We start from the raw sequence: 23,655 nt of genomic DNA, 5'->3' as shown, positions 1-23,655 counted from the left end.
TTCAAAAATTTCAATTTAACTTAAATTTAATCTAAAAATAAGAAAATCAAGAAATTAACTTTCTTAATTTTTAATACTTAAATCAAGAAATTTAATCTAAAAATTAAAAAATTAAACTTCTTAATTTTTTTATTTAAATCAAAAAATCGATAAATTTAACTTATAAGTTTTAATTTTTGAATTAAATTAATTTAAATTGAAACTTTTAACCTACTAAAAAATTAAAAATAAGTTAAATTAAATTTCACCAATAAGTACGGCTAAATTTTCATATTTAAGTATGTTTTACATATGATTGTGAAATTAATTAAAATCATATTAAATATAATCATCTTCACTTCAATTTATAATTTAAATTTAAACAATTATATACATTTGATGTGAAAAATATATTTTTTTTATTCCAAAAAAATACAAATATTTTAAAATAAGCGTTCACATCCATTGTGAAAAGACAAAAACGAATTACACGGACCAACCATTGATTCCTTGGAGCATGCCTTGTTAGATTCATAGCTAACATGTTTTAAATCTAGCTTTTTTTTTTAATTTTATTTTTTTGATCAAACATGCCGTAAACCTATGACATGCTAATTGCTAAAGAGTCAAAGAATCAGATAAAGTTCAAGAACCAAAGCCTGCATGATTCAAGATTTCAATTGAAAAAAAATGCCAATAAAAAGAAGCGTGCATGACTCGTGTATCATGTCCTTCAGCGTCCTTAATGGAACAAATGATGGCAGTGATCATGGTACTTTTCTTTTCTTTTCTTTTCAATGCCATATAAAGAATCCAAGAACAGAGTATCTTTGAAAAATAAGCAACATAAGTTCCAAGATTAGATGTGAGATAACATTAGTGTAAACAATTACATCCCAATAAATAGAAAACCATCTCCTAATAAATACTTGAAATGGAAGCTCCTCTTTTCTTCATTTTCCCCAGGATAGGCAGCCTTTAAAGCTGTATATCGTGTATGTGCTTTGCACATTCCATCGAACAATGGTATAAATCTTACTTCACTCTCAACCTTACAAACAAGAATCTGCTCTCAATATGGCAATGGAGCACGAGTCCTGACTTTCCCTATCATGTGACACACAGGATTCCAAAAGTTCAACAAGCTGCCCCTTCAAAGAAACAATTTGTCTTTCAGAAAAATAAACCTCAACAGTGGTTCTCTTCATGTACTAAGAAAAGGAAGCAATTTTGCTCTGGTTTAAACCAAAGCTTCTAATTCAATGTTAAGGCTTAAAAAATGAAAAATTACTAATCAGACTATGCTCTTATCATGTTTTTTCTTTAGGTTGTTTCAACCAATGTAATAAATGTAAGTGAAATAGAAAAAACTACACTAGCGTTAAAAGAAGTAAGCGTCTGTTAACAAGAGAAATAAGATAGGGATATATACCTCAGAGCCATATTCACATTGTTGAAACTTCCCCACTCCAAAACTTTTTTCTCACAATCAAAACTTGTTCTTCACCTGAGGAGAGAGTATCACTCCTTGGTTCAACTTCTGATATCCAGTGATCCCACCTTAAGGCAGTCACAAATTTGCGGATATAGTTTATGATTGAGGGTTTGTCCCTTATGATGACAAGCCCTTCTGGCCTTAGTATCCGATCCATTTCAATTAGTAGATCCTCTAAACCACAATCATACTCCTCAATCTTGGTAAATATTTGCCAGGCATGAAGAAGATCATAAGTGCGAGGATATGTAGAAAATGCTTCACACCTACAAAATAGATCAGGTGAAACTCATGTTAGAAACATAGAAACAGGGGGAAAAAATAATGCAGAACTGAGAATACAGGGATGACTACACCTGTTGATGGATAGTATTTGTAATCCTTGTAGTAATACTATGAGTTATATGACAACAGACAGTCTACAATATAAATGAGCAATTATGCAGCCTTTAAAACTAAGAGAAAATGTAATATCACAATCGTTTGAGAAGAGGAAAAACAAAAAAAAAAAAAAAAAAAAATTGCGCATGCCAGGTACCACCAGGACACAAAAGTCATTCCATAAGCCAAACAAGAAGTCAGAATACTCAGATTCCAAGAGCCATTATTCAAGTTCAAATTCCTCACTTTTAAAGTTCATGCTGGAAGAACACCCTCTCTCCCCCCCAACAGCCCACCTGCCAACACCCCCCCCCAACCACACATACACAAACAATCAAACAAAAAGATTAAAAAAAAACCTCAGGTCTCTGCAATACACTTTTTTTGTTTAATTCACAGCTCACCAATTTATGAATTATGAGTCAACTTTAATATTATGAATCTTCTTGTTTCCAATAAAATCTAATGCATTAAGTATAAAATATGCTCTTGTTATAGAATTAAGCTCACTCAAATGCATTAACAAGAATACATGCATACCAATCATGAACAGTTCCAATTAAGCCACGGTCATAAATGATCTTCAATCTAGAAGACTGGTTGACAGGAGACACATTCATCACCCATACATCTGTATCTTTGAGAGCAGCACCAAAACCCCCAAGGTTTGAGTTCATATCCATGACATTTCTGAAGTAATTCTTCCTTACGATAGATTTCATCTGCTTCCAGTACTCACTCACTCTAAATTGCCATATCCTCTGCACCACATTACTCTTTTAGTGGCTTAAATCTGTCAGATAATATAGGAAAATACTAAAAAGAAGATGGTGAGCATGATAGAACTGAATATACATAATTATTTTCTGCAGTGCTAAAAATATAACAACATACAGTGTCTTCATGGAATTCTTCAGCACTGACACCAATTTCTTCCAAACGAGGAGGTGCCTCAGTAAGCCTCTGTGGCCAAGGAACTAGTCCGCTTCCTCTTCCCTTGTGCATCTCTGTAATCAGGCAGCAAGTTTAAGAAAATGACTAAGAAAAAGAAAATCCACCACCGAATCAATTAAGTTTAAGGCATAAAGAAGCCAGCAACTCTCACTCTGCATTAAATGCACATATCAGTGCTGCTTACTTGATGAGTACAGGGAGATGCATGCCTTCATGTGTACATTCCAACTTGCATCTGGGTCATCATCAATACTGCACAAAGGGGGTTGAGTTCCAGGTTCTCTTTTCAAGAAACAACTATTACTTGTGGGCTTTGCCCAGATAACAGTCTGGTCTTTCCTCACAACCACTCTCCAACACATTCTTTTCAAAAGATCATGCATAGCATTCCAGATCCTTCGATTTTCTGGATCATGCGCATATGCTTCAGGAGAAGAGTATGCAAAATATCCTCCAGGTCTCAGTAATCTGTCAAGTTCTAATAAAAGAATTCCATCTCTTTGGAGCCAATCAATCCGACATCTTGAACAATGAGCCAGTTCAAATGATCTGCTTGGAAAAGGAAGCCTTTTTGTTCCCAATACACCAAGAGTCGATGGAATCCCTCTTTCTAATGCAAATTGTATTTGATTTTCATGTACATCATTAGGCGCAATGGACATAGCTATAATGTCATGGGCAAGAAGATAGGCTCCAAAGCTTGCAACCCCACAACCAACATCAAGAACATTCCGGACATTCCCACCATTGTGAAGTTTATCATTCGGAAATTTAAGCATCTAAATGAAATAATTTTAAGGTTGGTAAGAATTAAAAAAAATAAACAATGCAGATTGAAATACAATATTTATAGATAAGGGAAACAAATGGGATTTTCAGTGTTCAGATGACTATTTTGAACTGGAAATTAATACATAACAATCATATTGCAACCTTTTAGCTTCAACAATTGTCAAGGTATATTTTCTATTTCAAATCAATTTCATTTCTCTTTTCAATCAAAAAAACGAAAAAAAGATCAAGATACCATTATCATATTACCCTGGCAAGAGCAACAATGTACTTATCAGCCCCATAATGGAAATGGGTTCCTCCACCAGGAAAATTTATCTTCTCCCCATTCACCACCATCCAGTTTTGATCAGACTTCTCTTGCGCAAGGTGCGTGTGGGGTATATTTGCCTTCCATACTTCATCTCTACTCTCAGGCCATCTTATAGGAATCTGGAGTTCTAAAAATAAATGTCGGAATCAAAACTGACTGAAAACAACCTGAAACAAACGATTACATTCACAAGAACACTCACTAACCTTGTAGCCAATGGGGGGAGGAATAAGACAATTAAAACGGCGATCCTGAGGAGGACAATGCCGTTCATAGTGCTCCATCAATGTCAAATTGGGCTTCAATTTCATTTGGTAGATAAGGTTTCTATCTAAACACGGTATCAACTCCGAGTATTTAACATCACATATCTGCAATGCCAATCACCAAAAACAAAATATAAACAAAACTCTTTTCATCAAAAAAAGAAAAATTCATATGATACAATTCAAGTAAATAAACATATCTGCAGTACCAATCACCAAAAACCAAAAATAAACAAAAATCTTTTCATCAAAAAAGAAAAATTCATATGATACAATTCAAGAAAAATTATTACTTAAGCTTAGATTATAGTAATTAAGTAATTAACCAGCTAAAACATAAAGAAAAATATTAAAAGCTTATTAAATATTTCGAATCAACACATATATGCAATGTACAGGAATGCTATGCGGTATATGCTCCTGGAACAAATCATCAAGATAACGGGTTTCGGAAAAGCCTCCAATAACCGGGTCGGTGCCCTCATGGCTAAAAGAGTAGCGTTCGGATCTGGAGGAGAGTCCAGGAGCGACGGAGGATCCATGGTACAAACAAGTCAAGCCAAGAAGCACAACGAGTCCGATTAGAAGGTAGGTAATTAGCTTGGAAGTGCGAAGTTGCTCGCTCTTCGGCTTCATTTCCGTATAGGACTCTGAAAAGAAACCCGACCCAACAAAATCAGATAAGGATAGTGGCCTCCGAACCCTAGAAGCAGATTTGCCAGAGAGTGAGAGTGCTAAGATTTTCGCGGGACTGGTCTGGAGATAGACCGAGGAGATTTGTGTTGCGCTGTGCAGGTGCTTGCTAGAGTTAATGAAAGTACTGTCTTAGGATTATCTCGTGCGGCAGGGCTCATTTTAGATCCTGAAATTGATTGGTTGATTTTTTGGATTGGCTTTTTAAGCAAATTGTAAATTGACGCGTGTCCTTGTAGTGTCGTTATCCGCAAACCTACTTCGTTTGACTTTTGTGGGCTATTTGGACTCCTTTTATTCTTTTGGGTATTTTAAGCGCAGTTGTTGCTTGAGAATGAGTGTGAGGCCAATATGATGGGGAAATTATATTTATTTTATTTGATTTATATAAAATAACAAATCAATAAAAAGTATAATTATAGTGATTGTTTGATATTCTGTTTAAGGGTTTAAAATTATTTTTTAAAATAAAAATATTATTTTAAATGTTATTAAAAAAAAATTTTTTTAATTATTTTGATTATTTTAATATTTTTATAATTAAAAATTATTAAATTTAATTTTAAATTATTTTTTAATATTCTTTAATTAATATATCTAAAAAGGTAATTTTCTTAACAATAATTTCAACAAACAATAGGCTATAAATATTATAATGGGTAAACCAGAGGTTTGACAAAAACATAAAACTTAGTGATTGTATTTTTAAAATTAAATAATTTAATTTTTAAAATTTAATAAATTTTATAATTTAATTTCTATTGTTATAATTTTAATTAAGTTATTAATAATTTTAGAAAAAATAATCAAATTGTCTTTAACTCTATTTATAATATGAAAATAATTTAGTTTTGAGATTTAATTTTATTAATAATTTAATTATTGAGATTTAATTAAACCTATAATTAGACTTTATAGTTCTAAAACTAAGCAATATAGTTCTTAATATTTTAATAAATCTATATGTAAGTCTTTTATTATTAGAATTTTGATTAGTTCCTCATTAAATTTAGTAAAAATACCAAAATACTTTTAACGGTATTATCAATTTGAAAATAATTTAATTCTTAAAATTTTACTTTAATAACATTTTGCATCAATATTCATATTTTTTTTTTATGTATAACAATATAATATAATATGAAAAATTATAAAATCATATATATATATATATATATAATTATTTATATATTATTAAAATAATAATAACATAAATAGAATTTTATAAAATTAAAAGTGCTTATTTATAAATAGTTATAATATTTAAGAATTAAATTGTAAAATATGTAACACCCCGAAATTTTAAATTTTATTATTTTATGAGCATTATTGGTATTTTAATTTTATTTAAATTTTTGGAATTTTTTTGAGATTTTTCGGATTTTAAAAATCGGGTTCGATTTTCCGAAAATATAAACTTTGATGATTTTTAAAAAATTAATTTAAAGACTACGTGGTAAAACTAAAAATATATTTGGAGTCTACGTATTTTTCTGAGTTTTCTGTAATTTTTTCGGAATTTTTGGACCTCGTTTTCGGTCCCGTGGCAGAGTAAAAATTCAAAATTTTGTATCTTGAATCGGACCGGCCAAATCGAACCGGACCGGATCGGACCGGTCGAATCGGACCGGCCTTTTCCTTTTTCTTCTTTCCTTCCCCGCGCGCGTCGACCTCTCTTCCTTCTCTCTCTCTCTCTCTTTTCTCTCTCCTCCTGCCCCTGCCGCCGGCCAGCCACCTCCCCTTGCCACCCAGTAGGCCGTGTGGGCCCCGACCTTCCCGGCCAGTAGCGCGCTAAGCAGGAAAACACGCGAACTCCTCCCTCGCTTTTCGTCTTCGGTCGAAATCCGCCGATCCGCCACCTGTCGGACACAGTCTTGTGTCTAAAATCATCTACTCGACGAGAGCTTTCCATAGACACCAAGAACACCGAAATCCATTGAGCGGTTTGTCCGATTTTTGCTCGGAAAGATTTTAGCCCATTTCGACTTTTGGGCTAGATTTCTCGAAAACCGTGAATCCCACGAGAAAACCGAGGGTACCAGCACGCTCCACTCGTCGAGAGTTTCGCGGCGACATAAATTTCGAATTTTTTCGACACCGTTTTTCGGTGGGTCCCACGGAACTTCGCAGTGTTTTTCCGAGCATTTAATGAGCTTAGAAAATTCTGAAAAATTTATGTACTAACCCCCGTGTTATGGGCTTCGTGTAGGTATCCTCAATTCGCGGAAATTAGACAGTTGATCAGTGCGTGAATTTACGGCGAACCGCATTCTGGGAAAAGTCTCCGAATTGGATCGAGGTTTTGGCTATCCCCCCATTGTCAGATGTCCCGAGCGCGTCACCGAAGTCGGAATCGGCAAAGGTAAACCCGAACCTTGCTTTTTCGTAATTTTCTAGTGCTTAAATAGGATTAAAAATCCATAAAATATTCGTGGTAGCTTAGAAAATTATGATTCTTTTTGCAATAGCTTAGTAATATTGCTAAGGACCACGGGGAAAAGTTTTAGAGTTTTTAGAGCTTGTTTGGGCAGTTTTTGCAAAAATGATCAATAATAAGGACTAAATTGAAATTTTACATATTGTGATGGATGATTGATTTGATGGGCCCAGGAGGGGCTGTGTGATGTAATTGAGTTGTGAATATATGGATTGTGAATATAGAAGTGTGTTTTGAGCCCTTTTGCAGGTTGAGTAGGTCCTAGGTATAGGGGAAACTCTGCCGGATTTTCGGCACGACTTAGAACGTATTTGGTCTTTTCTTGATTTGTATCGAGTCATTTGTATTAAATAATTGTAATATAATTGTCAGGTGAGCCGGGACAGCCTTCTTCCTCCGCCCAGCCGCCACAGTGACCGTTGTTAAGTCTGTGAGTAAAATATTAATTTTAATTGTAATTTCGATATTATTATATGTTCAAGCATGCCCATGCATCACTTATATGCATATATTTATATAGTTAAACTCTAGGCACGATTTATGTTGCATTCATAACTGTTAACGTGCCATGGATGTTGTTGTGGTAATTTGGAGCAGTGTGCGTGCGTTGGTGTGCGTGTGATGTGGTGTGGACTATGGGCGGGGCGGGTAGTCACGGCTTGAGTTCTTGGCGGGACCCGATCCTTGGGGTAGTGACGGCTTGAGTTCTTATTTGGGACCCCGATTTGGTTTATTAAGCGAAAGTCCGGCTTGAGTTCTTCGCTGGCACCAGGTTGGATTTAAGAGGGCTGTATAGGGGATCAGCTCCCATATATTATGATTGATGTTACAGGGTGCGTGAGTGCTCCAAATTACCTTTTTGATGTTATGATGTGAAAATGTTGTTGATGTTGCATTTCACTCTACAGGGTGCATTAGTTTTAGATAGTTATAGAGATTATGGTTAAAATTGATATTTTACTCTGCAGTCGAACGCTCACTCTGTTCAAAATTTTTCAGCCACAGGAGGATATTTTTGAGGTTAACCTGCTTTCTCCCTCGCAGGTCGATTACTAATGTTTGTATAAACTTGTTAAATCTTAGAATTTCCGCATGTGTTAGAAATGTTTATTTGATTTGGACCTGTAAACTTAATATTCTATGCATGTTGATGGATTGGATGAGGGAGCTGAGCTCCCATTTATTTTTATGCTGATGAGTATGTGGAGGGTGAGCTGAGCTCCCCAATTGATGATATATTATGTTTACAGGTCGGGTGAGTCAAAAACTCCCCGTTGAAAGGTCCACTTTATGGCCGGACTCTGTTCGGTTGGTTTCTTGAATTTGGGCCCAAATGGGCCTTAGGGTTGGATTAATGAATAGTTAGGCTTACGACGGGCTTCGGGGGCTTTAGGCTGGCCCAGGTCCTAGTGCCGGTCCGGCCCATAGGTTGGGTCGTGACAAATGTGGTATCAGAGCTTAGGCTCCAGATTCATAGGGAATAATTGTCTAAAGTGTTGGGAAGAGTCTACTAGGAGTCACATGCGGAAAATAGGGTTCACTTTCGTCTTGCATTGTCATCTTTGCTTCTAGTTTCTGCTCCATATATTGTAAATAAATATGAGTTTATAGAGCTGTGTAATGTGCAGTTTTGAATTTTGTGGGCTAATGCTGCTGAATTTCAGGAAAATGCGTAGAAGCAGGAGAGCGCCTTGCACGAGAACGGATGTGCCTGACGAGGTGTCGGCACAGGATGAGGCGCCTCCCCCGAGGAGGCGGGGTAGGAGGCCTAGAGCTGCTTAAGTAGAAGAGCAGCTGCCACCAGTACAGGATCAGTCTTTTATGGCACAGGGTCCCATGGACCCAATGGCAGCTACTCTAGTCGGTTGCAGAGGACCATCGATATGATGGCGCAGTATATGGTCCACCCTCCACAGCAACAGTAGTCCACCGCACCAAGAGGGGAAACTTACAAACAGATCATCAACTTCAAGAAGTTGGTGCCTGGTACTTATGATGTGTCAGACGATGCATATCGGTTTTTGGATTCCTGCAGACAGGCAGGAACAGAGTTGCAGTTGACTGATAGGAGACTTATAGAGTGTATACAGCACGTCATGGGGCCTATGCCTAGACAATGGATGAATGACTACGTGTTACCCAGGATGGAGGGTTTGTCGTGGACTCAGTTTGTGGAACTGTTCATCAATCGGTTTGTGCCAGAAAGCTTCAGAGATCAGAAGCAGTGGGCCTTTGAGGCCTTAAGACAGAATGGTAGGTCTGTAGATGAATATGCTACAGAATTTCTGGAATTGAGCAGATATGCCCCTACAGTAGTAGCTACAGAAACTATGAAGGTGAAGAGGTTCCTAAAGGGGCTTGACAGGAGGTATGCGAACCTGGCCATGATGTCTGATCAGTCTTTTGATGTGGTGGTTGATCGAGCCAGACAGATAGAGATTAGCTATGCTGTGGATGACAGCGGAAGAGCAAAGAAAAACAGAGCATAGGGTTCTTCAGGTGTTCCCCAAATGGGTACTCCAGATAGTGGTGGCCAGAGTAATTACAGAGGAAAGAGTAGGAACATGAAAAGTGGTTTTAGACACAAACCTCGAGGATTCAGACTAGGGTACGGATCCAACAGTGGTCATAGTTCGGGGTACAGCAGTTCTGGGTCTGGTTCAGGATCCTCCTTGGCACCTTGTGCACAGTGTGGAAGAGGACATTCAGGACCTTGTTTGATGGGTTCAGGAGTATGCTTCAGGTGTGGCCAACCAGGTCACTTTGCTAGAGAATGCCCCGTGTTCAGCGAGCCACAGATGGGGTCACAAGGTTCTGTTGCAAATGTTCCTCGACAGTTGTATCCTGGTGCTTCCAGCATGGCGGCGATCGATTCGATGGCCAGGGCCGAGGACAAGGGGGACATGGATTTGGAGGCAGATCAGGAGGTAGAAGTCAGTATCAGGGTTATGCCACTCAGGGTAGGGGTCAAGCTCGGGTTTTCACCCTGACCCACCAGGATGCTCAGGCTTCAAATGCAGTTGTGGCAGGTATTCTTCTGGTCTGTTCCCATGAGGCTCGTGTTTTAATAGATCCAGGTGCTACGCACTCATTTGTCTCCCCTGTGTTTGCCATGAGATTGGGTAGAAACCCTACAACCTTAGAATGTCCTTTGTCGGTAGCTACCCCGCTTAGTGACAACATAGATGTAGATATGATTTTTCCGGGTAGCCCAGTAGTAGTGGATGGAAAGATCCTCCCAGCCGACTTGGTTCCTCTACCAGTAATGGATTTTGATGTAATCCTGGGGATGGATTGGTTGTCAACTCATTATGCCACTTTAGACTGCAGGAAAAAAAATGTGTATTTCCACATACCTGGTGTGGAAGAGTTTAGCTTTGACGGTGACAAGAGCGTGGCTCCATATAATTTGGTGTCAGCAATTAGTGCTAGAAAAATGTTGAGGCGTGGATGTCAAGGGTATTTGGCATTGGTGAGAGATACATCTGTAGAAGGTGTCAGCATGAAAAATATTCCTGTTGTCAGAGAATTTATGGATGTCTTCCCAGAGAAACTTCCAGGGTTGCCACCAGGAAGGGAAATAGAGTTTTGCGTTGATGTTGTGCCGGGTACAAATCCCATATCCATGCCACCTTACAGGATGGCACCAGCAGAATTGAAAGAGCTGAAGGAGTAACTACAGGAGCTTTTGGACAAGGGTTTTATATGTCCGAGCACTTCACCTTGGGGCGCTCCTGTTCTATTTGTGAGAAAAAAGGATGGGTCATTGAGGTTGTATATCGACTACAGACAGCTGAACAAGGTGACTGTGAAGAACAAGTATCCACTTCCTCGGATCGATGATTTGTTTGATCAGCTCCAAGGAGCTAGATTCTTTTCCAAGATAGACTTGCAATCAGGCTACCATCAGTTGAGAATCAGGAATGAGGACGTGTCCAAAACGGCTTTAAGGACAAGATATGGTCATTATGAGTTCTTGGTGATGTCTTTTGGACTCACTAATGCACCAGCAGCCTTCATGGACTTGATGAACAGGGTGTTCAAGCCATTTTTGGACCGTTTTGTCATCGTATTCATATATGACATTTTGGTATACTCTCAGACCGAGGAAGAACACGTGTGGCACTTGAGAATGGTGTTGCAGACTTTGAGGGAGCACCAGCTATATGCCAAATTTTCAAAATGTGAATTTTGGCTAGAAAGCATCTCATTCTTGGGACACGTGGTTTCAAGAGAAGGTATTCAAGTGGATCCCAAGAAAATTGAAGTCAGAATCGATTGGCTTAGGCCTACAATCCATCGAGGTGCGAAGTTTTCTGGGTTTAGCTGGCTACTATAGGCGTTTTGTGCAAGATTTTTCCAGGATAGCGGCTCCCCTAACTAAGTTAACTCGGAAGAATGTTCCATTCATTTGGACAGATGACTGTGAGAAGAGTTTCCAGAAGCTTAAGGAGTGTCTAACCACTGCCCCTGTGTTGACACTACCTATGAGTGATGAAGGATACACCGTGTACTGTGACGCCTCCAGAGTTAGCCTAGGGTGTGTTTTGATGCAGAATGGAAAAGTAGTGGCTTATGCTTCAAGACAGCTGAAGAGGCATGAGCAGAACTACCCCACCCATGATTTGGAAATGGCGGCTGTAGTCTTTGCACTAAAAATCTGGAGACACTACCTGTATGGTGAAGTGTGCGAGATATACACCGACCATAAGAGTTTGAAGTACATCTTCCAACATAGGGATTTAAACTTGAGACAGAGGAGATGGATGGAGCTTCTGAAAGATTATGATTGCACCATCCAGTACCACCCTGGGAAGGCCAATGTAGTGGCAGATGCCTTGAGCAGAAAATCTTCTGGCAGTTTGGCGCACATTTCAGCAGAGAAGAGACCATTGATTCAAGAAGTACATGAGTTGATGGATCAAGGTTTAATCCTAGATCTTTCAGATAAGGGGGTATTGTTGGCTCATTTTTCAGTGAGGCCAGACTTGCGGAACAGAGTTAGAGTTTCCCAGCACAGAGACCAACAATTGATGAAGATCATAGAAAGAGTACAGCAAGGTGAAGGTGGTGAGTTTGGATTTGCCAATGATGGCGCCCTAGTGCAAGGTTTTAGGATATGTGTGCCCGATGTGGACAATCTCAGGAATGAAATCATGCGAGAGGCACACTACACACTGTACAGTGTCCACCCAGGTTCCACCAAGATGTACCATGATGTGAAAGATAACTATTGGTGGAATGGCATGAAGAGAGACATAGCAGACTTTGTGTCCAAGTGCTTGACTTGTTAGAAGGTGAAGTTTGAACACCAGAGACCGTCAGGGAAGCTGCAAGAGCTCCCTATCCCAGAATGGAAGTGGGAAATGATTACTATGGATTTTGTGACTGGGTTGCCTCGTACCACGCGAGGATATGATTCGATATGGGTAATTGTAGACCGTCTAACCAAATCAGCTCACTTCTTGCCTGTAAAGACTACATACTCTGTGGCACAGTATGCCCGGCTCTACATTCGAGAAATAGTCAGATTGCATGGAGTTCCGGCTTCCATAATATCGACGAGAGGGCCCGATTCACTTCTCGATTTTGGAGAAAGTTGCAGGAGGCACTTGGCACACAGTTGAACTTCAGTACGGCTTTCCACCCTCAGACAGACGGACAGTCCGAAAGGACAATCCAAACACTGGAAGACATGCTTCGCATGAGTGTCTTGGAATTTGGAGGTCAATGGGATGATCAGCTAGCTTTGGTGGAGTTTGCCTACAACAACAGTTACCATTCCAGCATAGGGATGGCACCTTATGAGGCACTATAAGTAAGGAAGTGTAGGTCTCTCCTGCGTGTTGGACAGAAATGGGGGAAGCGAAGGTACATGATGTAGACCTAGTGCAGTACACTTCAGAGGTAGTTCCTTTAATCGAGGAACGCGAGGCGGCTTTCGATGAAGCAGAAGAGTTATGCAGACCCCAGACGGAGGGATGTGGAGTTTGCAGTAGGCGACTATGTATTCCTGAAGGTTTCTCCAATGAAGGGAGTCATGAGGTTTGGAAAGAAGGGCAAGTTGGCACCTCGGTATATTGGACCTTTTGAGGTTACTGATAGAGTTGGAGCAGTTGCCTACCGGTTGGAACTACCACCCAACCTTTCTCACGTTCATCCCGTGTTTCACATCTCCATGCTCAGGAAATACATTCCTGATCCTTCTCATGTACTACAGCCGGATGTAATAGAACTAAAAGAGAATCTGACATTTGAGGAGTAACCTGTAGCCATAGTGGACTACCAAGTGAGACAACCAAGATCAAAACAGATCCCTATGGTTAAGGTTTTGTGGAGGAGTCAGTCAGTGGAAGAGTGCACCTAGGAGTCAGAACGGGACATGCGTAGCAAGTACCCTTATCTGTTTAATGTGTAATCATGTACTTTATTCTGCCTTGTGAAAAAATTCGAGAACGAATTTTCTGTAAGGGGGGAAGAATGTAACACCCCGAAATTTTAAATTTTATTATTTTATGAGCATTATATGTATTTTAATTTTATTTAAATTTTTGGAATTTTTTTGAGATTTTTCGGATTTAAAAAATCGGGTTCGATTTTCCGAAAATATAAACTTTGATGATTTTTAAAAAATTAATTTAAAGACCACGTGGCAAAACTAAAAATATATTTGGAGTCTACGTATTTTTCTGAGTTTTCTGGAATTTTTTCGGAATTTTTGGACCTCGTTTTCGATCCTTAGGCAAAGTAAAAATTCAAAATTTTGTATATTGAATTGGACCGGCCGAATCGAACCGGACCGGATCGGACCGGTCGAATCGGACCGGCCTTTTCCTTTTTCTTCTTTCCTTCCCCGCGCTCGTCGACCTCTCTTCCTTCTCTCTCTCTCTCTCTCTCTCTCTCTCTCTCTCTCTCTCTCTCTCCTCCACGCCCCTGGCCATACCTCCCTGCCACCCAGTAGGCCGTGTGACCCCGACCTTCCCGGCCGCCGCCCCAAACGGCCGGAAAACACGCGCGAACTCCCCTCCCTCGCGCGCGCGGCTTTTCGTCTTCCCGGTCGAAATCCGGCCGATCCGGCCACCAATCGGACCTGGTCTTGTGTCTAAAATCATCTACTCGACGAGAGCTTTCCATAGACACCAAGAACACCGAAATCCATTGAGCGGTTTGTCCGATTTTTGCTCGGGAAGATTTTAGCCAATTTCAACTTTTGGGCTAGATTTCTCGAAAACCGTGAATCCCACGAGAAAACCGAGGGTACCAGCACGCTCCACTCGTCGAGAGCTTTGCGGCGACATAAATTTCGAATTTTTTCGACACCGTTTTTCGCTGGGTCCCACGGAACTTCGCAGTGTTTTTCCAGCTTAGAAAATTCTGAAAAATTTATGTACTAACCCCCGTGTTATGGGCTTCGTGTAGGTATCCTCAATTCGCGGAAATTCGACAGTTGACCGGGTTTGTGAATTTCCGGCCAGACAGACCCGTTACTAGAAAAGTCTCCGAATTGGATCGAGGTTTTGGCTATCCCTCCATTGTTAGACGTCCCGAGCGCGTCCCCGAAGTCGGAATCGGCAAAGGTAAACCCGAACCTTGCTTTTTCGTAATTTTCTAGTGCTTAAATAGGATTAAAAATCCATAAAATATTCGTGGTAGCTTAGAAAATTATGATTCTTTTTGCAATAGCTTAGTAATATTGCTAAGGACCGCGGGGCAAAGTTTTAGAGTTTTTAGAGCTTGTTTGGGCAGTTTTTGCAAAAATGATCAATAATAAGGACTAAATTGAAATTTTACATATTGTGATGGATGATTGATTTGATGGGCCCAGGAGGGGCTGTGTGATGTAATTGAGTTGTGGATATATGGATTGTGAATATAGAAGTGTGTTTTGAGCCCTTTTGCAGGTTGAGTAGGTCCTAGGTATAGGGGAGACTCTGCCGGATTTTCGGCACGACTTAGAACGTATTTGGTCTTTTCTTGATTTGTATCGAGTCATTTGTATTAAATAATTGTAATATAATTGTCAGGTGAGCCGGGACAGCCTTCTTCCTCCGCCCAGCCGCCACAGTGACCGTTGTTAAGTCTGTGAGTAAAATATTAATTTTAATTGTAATTTCGATATTATTATATGTTCAAGCATGCCCATGCATCACTTATATGCATATATTTATATAGTTAAACTCTAGGCACGATTTATGTTGCATTCATAACTGTTAACGTGCCATGGATGTTGTTGTGGTAATTTGGAGCAGTGTGCGTGCGTTGGTGTGCGTGTGATGTGGTGTGGACTATGGACAGGACGGGTAGTCACGGCTTGAGTTCTTCGCTGGGACCCAATCCTTCGGGGGGTAGTCACGGCTTGAGTTCTTCTCTGGGACCCCCGATTTGGTTTATTAAGCGAAAGTCCGGCTTAAGTTCTTCGCTGGCACCAGGTTGGATTTAAGAAGGCTGTATAGGGGATCAGCTCCCATATATTATGATTGATGTTACAGGGTGCGTGAGTGCTCCAAATTACCTTTTTGATGTTATGATGTGAAAATGTTGTTGATGTTGCATTTCACTCTACAGGGTGCATTAGTTTTAGATAGTTATAGAGATTATGGTTAAAATTGATATTTTACTCTCTGAGTCGAACGCTCACTCCTGTTCAAAAATTTTTCCAAGCCACAGGAGGATATTTTTGAGGTTAACCTGCTTTCTCCCTCGCAGGTCGATTATTAATATTTGTATAAACTTGTTAAATCTTAGAATTTCCGCATGTGTTAGAAATGTTTATTTGATTTGGACCTGTAAACTTAATATTCTATGCATGTTTGATGGATTGGATGATGGAGCTGAGCTCCCATTTATTTTTATGCTGATGAGTATGTGGAGGGTGAGCTGAGCTCCCCAATTGATGATATATTATGTTTACAGGTCGGGTGAGTCAAAAACTCCCAGTTAAAAGGTCCACTTTATGGCCGGACTCTGTTCGGTTGGTTTCTTGAATTTGGGCCCAAATGGGCCTTAGGGTTGGATTAATGAATAGTTAGGCTTACTACGAGCCTCGGGGGCTTTAGGCTGGCCCAGGTCCTAGTGCCGGTCCGGCCCATAGGTTGGGTCATGACAAAATATATGAATAATTTTGTAATTAATTAAAATTTTTAAGCATCTTAATGTAATTAATCTAAGTTATAATTTAAATTTAAAATTTTTAATTTAATGGGACCACATTTTAAAAATATAGGGGCTAAATTATTAATAAAACAAAATCTCAATGACTAAATTATTAAGAAAATAAAATTTTAGGAATTAAATTATTTTCAAAAAAAAAGTATATTTTGGTTATTTTTACTAAAATTAACAATAATTTAATAGAATTCTAAAAATTTTATTGCATCTGAGAGATTGAATTACTTGATTTTAAAAATATATCGATGAAATTTTAGGTTTTGTAAAACTAAATTGTAGTTTATTATTATAATTTACATTTTTATCTTTTTATATTTTGTATTTTTTAATTTTAATAATTATTTTTATTTATATTTATAATGATAATTATAAATATAAAAATTCTATATAAAATAATGGCCCAATTGAAATGTTACAGTTTTGGTATGTTTGAAATTAGTTTTAAAAAGATATCTTTATAAATATATTAAGTAAAGAATATTAAATTAATTTTAAATTAAATTTAACATATTTAGTTATAAAATTTTAAAATAATTAAATAATTTTTTTATATTTTATAAATATAAAATAATATTTTAATAAAAAAAATACTCTCTCAATTTTAATCTCAAAACATGCCGTTAATTTCCTACATCCTACTCTATTGACTAAAATGTATTTAAGTAATTTTATTACAAATTTATAATTATTCAAAATGGGAAAAATTTCAATACAAAAATCCTTAAATGAATTCTTATTAACTTTTTGTTTAAAATTTTAATTATGAAGTTATATCAAAAGGGTTGTCTAAAAATATTAATGAGATTTAGCTTTATATTATTAAAATTATTTTTAAATTATAAAAATTTAAATTTAAATCTCAATTAAAATTAAATAATTTATATTATTGTATCCTATTTTGATAAAGAATTCATTTCATCTCAATTTTAAAAAGAGATTTTGTCTTGACCAAAGTAATGAGATAGAGATGAGTTTTATAACATTTAATAATATAAATAAATTATGATTTTTAATAATTAAAAAAAATTAATAAAATGATTTTTTTTTTCATAAAAATATATTTCATTAGATGAATTAAGTTTACAAGATTTAAGTCCACTAGAATTTAAAATGCTATAATAACTCCCACTCAAGCCCAAGCCAAGCCATGAGAAAGTGGATGCAAACCCTGACAAATATGGAACCCTAAACTAAACAATTAAGATCCGATCAACATTTTCAACAATAGCTGGCTTGAATTCCTCATTCACTGGCCTCATTTTCTCGGCGTCCAAATGAGAGAAGTTTGGTAGAAGTGAACGCAAACCATACAGAGACACTAATCACAACATAAAAAGAAGCATAATCGCCACTGAAAATTTCACTTATTTCAAACACTTACAAACTTGGATGAACAAATTTTTGTTTGGTATAACCGTTATACATACAACGATTTAATCCAACACAATCAATGATTATAATGAAACAACTTATAACAGAAACTTAGACTAGTATTAGATGGATTGGGAAAAGGATTAGCACATCCAGTAACTTACATGTGAAGCTTTGACGAGAAGGGTGACCTCATCAACACCAAACCTCCAATACTACCAACCAAATTGCTCCCAAAAACATAACAACAAACATTAGAGAGAAAACTCCTACAACACACAAAGCAACCCACTTAAGTCTAACTAAATCCTCATTCAAGAGGGATATTAGGGCTAGGAGACTGAGAAAACTCGAGAAAAACAAAAAGAAGAAATTGAAAATAACTAAATAAGAGCAAACTTAATGAAAGGGTGGGGAATGATCGGCCAAAACAACTAACCCCTTGGACGACAATGAATGTAAGCCTTTTTAGAAAAAGGGGAGAACATTTGTCTTTAATAATTCGATGCTACACAGAAAGAAAAATGAGAACTTTGATCTTATAATGGTATTTACTAGTAAATTATGACAATAGTAAAGTAGTATTTATTTAATGAATATCCTAAATATTAAAAATGTAAAAAATATTATTAAAAAAAATAACAAAAAAAAAAAGCACTCTTGGATGCGAGACCTTCTTCTGCAGTTGCTGCGAGTTTTCATACGTACACAGCCAGCATTGCATATCATTTCAGTACACTTCCAATTTAAACCCGTGAATGGCGTATGGAATTCAATCCAAGAAGACTTGAAGGAGACTTGACCAGTCAACGACTGCTGTTCACAGATCTTGATTTTCCCTAATCATTGAAATAATTGTAATTGATTAAAAAATTGGTATGGTAGGAATTGAATAGCAAGGACAACAGGTTAGGTACTTTTCTTTGCATTTCAACTCCATCGAATTTATATATAAACTATTAATTAAAATATATAAAAGTCTTATTTAATAATATTAATTAGTAGTCGTCATTTATTTTAATAATTTTTAATTATTAGATATTAATTATTAGTATTTAATTATTTGTGTAGAAAATTAAAGTAAAAATATTTGATAAAAATAATTATTAATTTAACTATTAAATATAAAAATTTATATTATGTCAAAATATTCTCTCAATTTTTAAACACTACTATAAAAATTATGTCAACTGGATAGTATAAATAAGAAAAATATTATTTTAACTATGATCAAAATAATTAATGTTACCTTAAAAGCTGTTACTGAATAGAACCAAAGTCAATTGAGTTCAAATTTGATGATGATAATTTTCACTGATACCCTTCTCGTTACTATTCTTGTAATAAAACTATATCAAATCAAATTCATTTTGTTATTTTAATACAATTTTAAAATTTTTATTAATAATCCAATAGTAATTTTTATTAAATAATATTGAATAATAGTGAATCAAATCAGAATCAATTTATACATATAGTTTTTTTTATATTATATATATATATATACTATCTCTCTTATTTCTGTAATTTTTAAATTAACTTATAAATATAAATATATTAAATTATTTGCATTATAATTTTCTTTTAGTAAGCTTTATTAATACTTAAAGGTTCTACTAAATACTACAATATTGACTATAAATGGATTGTATACACATTAATATTATATTTTCCATTGCACTAATTTTTCTTAACAATTATAATTGCATTAAATCAATAAAAATTAATTTTCTTATTTTTTATAATTAAAGATTTTTATTAGCACTTTATAATAAAATACGTAATATTATGAAATATTGGTTACATATTAAAAATATAATTAAATGATTTATTAAAATTAATTAAGTTATATGATTAGATAAATTTCATAATTTAATATATAATAAAATAGGTGTATGATTTTATTAGAATTAGTTAAGCTATCAAAATTAAATTTAAAGACATTTATTACATAAAAATATAAATTATATATAAAAATAAAATTTTACGTTATATGAACGTGTTATACAAATTATACTATGATTTAATGAAAATAATTAAGCTATGAATTTTATATATTTTTTAAAAATTATAAATATTTAGAAAGATAAACTCAAATTTAATATTGTTTAGAAAATTTTAGTTTAATTTCCAAAAATTAAAATAAATAAATTTATCTTAAAAAATGCCGTTTTCAATTAAATCACATAATTATGATGTCAGAATTAAAAATCTAAATCGATAACTAAACAAGAATTAAGAATTAAAATTAAAAAATTGAAATCAAGAAAGGCTCCTTTCATGAAAAATTTTTTATATATCAAAAATATTTTTCTGGATATCTTTTTCATAAAAATATTTTTTTAAAAAATATTTTTTATTATTTGGTTGTAATATTAAATTAATATTATACATTTATTTTATATATGGATAAGTGTTTTTACATTTTAACAAGATTATTAAAATCTATAAAATGAAAAATGATTTCCTTATTTTGAAAAAAGAAGTCATTTTTTTTTAAAATAAGCTAATTTTTTCTTTAATTAGAAAAATATTTTTCGTTAATCAATTTTTTTAAGTATCAAAATATTAAAAAATATGAATAAAATATTTTTCTTAAAATAAATAGTGCCTGAATCTTAATTAGAATTAATTTTAGAAAATTTTCAAATTCTAAATCAAATGGAGTCCATCGTTGCAATCAGTCATTCTGGTAGAAATCCATGTGTCTTGCTTCCTTAGTTTTCTTTCTAAAAATCCCTTATTCTCTCAATTTTTCTCATTATTTTTCCTTTCTTCTCTTAATTTCTTCCTTTGATCTCCTTTTTGAGTGATTACTAGTGAGTGTTTTCACATATGATAACCCCCTCTCATTCCTGTTCATTTAGTTTTTTCTTCTTTTTAATAACTCTCATATTTATATCCGTTTGAAATAGATTCTGGATATATATCAGCAAACATATTATTGTAGATAAATTTTAAGTGAATAAATCCATATTTATCATTATTGATAGATTTTGAATATATAATTTTATTATATTTTTCTCATTTAATGGAGTTATAAGTTATTATATATTTTTGTCAATGAGTTATTTTGTTTTTGAGAGAATAGTGCTATACAAGGTGCATATCATTTGTTCAGTGGGATATCTAAATTTTAAGGTTATCTAATGGAACTAGTGAAAAGATAGTTAAATCGAATAGTGGAGCACGCAACTCACTCTCTTACATGCTCTTTCAATGTTATCTTATCTTTCAATTATTTTATATAAAAAGTTAATTTCATTTTTGTATAAATATAATATAATGATATGTACTACACTTTCAAGCTCTATTTTCAATTAAATGAAATATCTTTCATATTTTATAGAAAAAATGCATTTTTTTTCAAAGATAAATATTTATTAACATGTAAATTGTATATTTTAAAACTTGAAGGATCACTCCTTTGAATAGCGTAGGTGTCGCCCACATTGTCGAGCCATTGTCGAGCTACTCTTGCTCCCATCAAGGCTACGACGATCAAGCAAGAAAAATGAAGACAAGCAAAACTAAGATGAGCAAGAGAGACGCCCTTCAACCGATAAACATGTTTGATTGAGTGAAGCCACCCAAGGCACAAAAAAAAAAAAAAGGCCCCCATTTCCAAATCAATCGCCAAAAAAAAAAAAAGAATATTGAACTTGGTCTGTTTCCAAATCAATCTATTTACAGCATTTAAGAAGAAGCATGGCAAAAATCATGGTATCGGTCTGTTTTAGCCGTAGAAAGGCCATCCATCACCATCTAATGCTAGCACCACAACCCTTGAGATACCACCTTTCTATTGCTAACCCAAACAAGCCACCTTTCCCACAGAGGCAGACTTACACACTACAACCCAAATCCACATCAAGAAATCCCTCTCAATTAGCACAACAAATCTCTAGAAAAGGAACCCAAATGAATGTATATACACCCAACCTATAGATGGGAGGGAGCAACCCACTCTCCAAACTAAGGGAGGATTTTTCCTTGCCCAAAAAGGATAAATGAATGCCTACAAGACGCAATAAATCTAAGATTTAAATTTGAGATTTCTCTCAATCTCATCTTATTATTAATCACCAGACCAATAAATCATTGACCCTAACCTATCCTTGTCAAATCCCTTTTAATTTCATCCATGCATACACACACTGTATATTCTGTTGCCTTTTTGACTTGTTCACTTGAATGATTATTAAGCATCATTTACCTGAGAATATGACTCGCACAACCATTACTGACCCCACTTTATTTAACACAATTTTTGAATTTTCAATATAAAAAAAAAACGCTAATGAAACAATTTCAATCTAAATTGACTTGTTAAAAATTTGATCCGTCAACTCACTACTTGAGAACCATCTATCGTTTAGACCAAACCGATTAACTTGGATCCCAAACCTTTACATATGGGAAAATTCGGATAAATTTCAATATCCGCCATAGAATTATTTCTAAAATTAAAAATATAATATAAAATTTTTTAAAATTAAAAATTTTATATAATAAAATATTTTTAATTCATAATAATTAATTTATAAGTAATACGTTAATATAAATAATTCAAAATAATGATAATATAAATAATTTTTTTTATTTCATATGATTGAAATTCTTTTATTATTAATCTGTAAAAAAAATTATAGTTGATTTTATTATTATCATATAAAAAAAATTATACACATCACTATTATTCTTAATTATATAAACTGATTATAAAAAATTTAAAAAATTTTATTATATAAAATATTAAAATTCAAAAATATTATATTATATTTTTTAGTTGAGGAAAGATTTGGAGAAAATTTATATGTAGGTATATGACATTGTGATTAGACTTGATGCAAGTTTTGGAGGAAAAATTTTTATACCTATTTGATATTATTAATGAAACTAGTATTAAAAAATATTTTTTAAAATATATTATTTAAAAAATATTAAAATTAATTTAAATTTAAAAATTTTAATTATAAAAATGTTAAAATAATAATTTTCATACAAATCACATCAAAAAGGTAATTTGCAGCACTCACACACCCGATAATGTCAAACAATACATATATGGGAGCTGATCCCCTATACAGCCCTCTTAATTGAACCTCTGCCAGCAAAGATCTCAGTCGGACTTTCGCTTGATAAACCAAATACGGGGTCCCAGCGAAGATCTCAAGTCGTGTCTACCCCGAAGGACCGGGTCCCAGCGAAGATCTCAAGCCGTGTCTACCCCGAAGGACCGGGTCCCAGCGAATCTCTCAAGCCGTGTCTACCCGTCCTGTCCATATCCAACACCATACCACACGCACGCACACTACTCCAAATTACCACAAACAACACCCATGGCAATCCATCAATTAAGAATGCAATATAAAATGTGCTTAGTGTTTAACTACATAGATATATACATATAAGTGATGCATGAGCATGCTTGAACATATAGTAATATCGAAATTATAATTAAAATTAATATTTTACTCACAGACTCAATCAAAGTTACTGTGGCGACTGAGCGGAGGAGGAAGGCTGTCCCGGCTCACCTGACAATTTTATTACAATTATTTAATATATTTTACTCAATACAAACTGAGAAAAGACCAAAAATGTCCTTATTGACCCCACAAGCTCAAAGGAGCATAGATTTTGATGATACCAAAACTCAACTAGAATCAAACTAACATTATTTTAAGTGTTGTGCTTTTGAAGAAAGGATGACATTTTAAGATAACACAGGACGAATCAAAGGAGATAAAAGAAGAAAAGTTTACCTTCCAAAGCTGTATTGAAGATCAAATTTGAAGGTACA

At 35.0% G+C, this 23,655-nt stretch overlaps 1 protein-coding gene across 2 annotated transcripts; it reads right to left on the bottom strand.

Annotated features, from left to right (window-relative positions):
• Nucleotides 1–743: 743 nt before the first annotated feature.
• Nucleotides 744–4,985, bottom strand: LOC110656574 (probable methyltransferase PMT9). Of its 2 annotated transcripts, none has more exons than XM_058136379.1 (8): nt 4,577–4,985; nt 4,121–4,285; nt 3,851–4,033; nt 2,994–3,588; nt 2,750–2,862; nt 2,396–2,616; nt 1,412–1,740; nt 744–1,130 (listed from the first exon to the last, which is right to left on the bottom strand). In XM_058136379.1, exons 1-7 carry the CDS (start codon nt 4,814–4,816, stop codon nt 1,425–1,427), a joined length of 1,833 nt encoding a protein of 610 aa, XP_057992362.1. In that variant the 5' UTR covers nt 4,817–4,985; the 3' UTR covers nt 744–1,130; nt 1,412–1,424. The 2 variants fall into 2 exon arrangements, with proteins under 2 accessions (XP_057992362.1, XP_057992364.1); XM_058136381.1 differs by having other exon boundaries at nt 744–1,124.
• Between the last annotated feature and the right edge of the window lie 18,670 nt (nt 4,986–23,655).

Source organism: Hevea brasiliensis, chromosome 15 (assembly GCF_030052815.1).
Source record: "Hevea brasiliensis isolate MT/VB/25A 57/8 chromosome 15, ASM3005281v1, whole genome shotgun sequence".
NCBI lineage: Eukaryota > Viridiplantae > Streptophyta > Magnoliopsida > Malpighiales > Euphorbiaceae > Hevea > Hevea brasiliensis.
The sequence above is the reverse complement of the archived record's forward strand: the minus strand, read 5'-3'. Positions and strand labels throughout refer to the sequence as shown.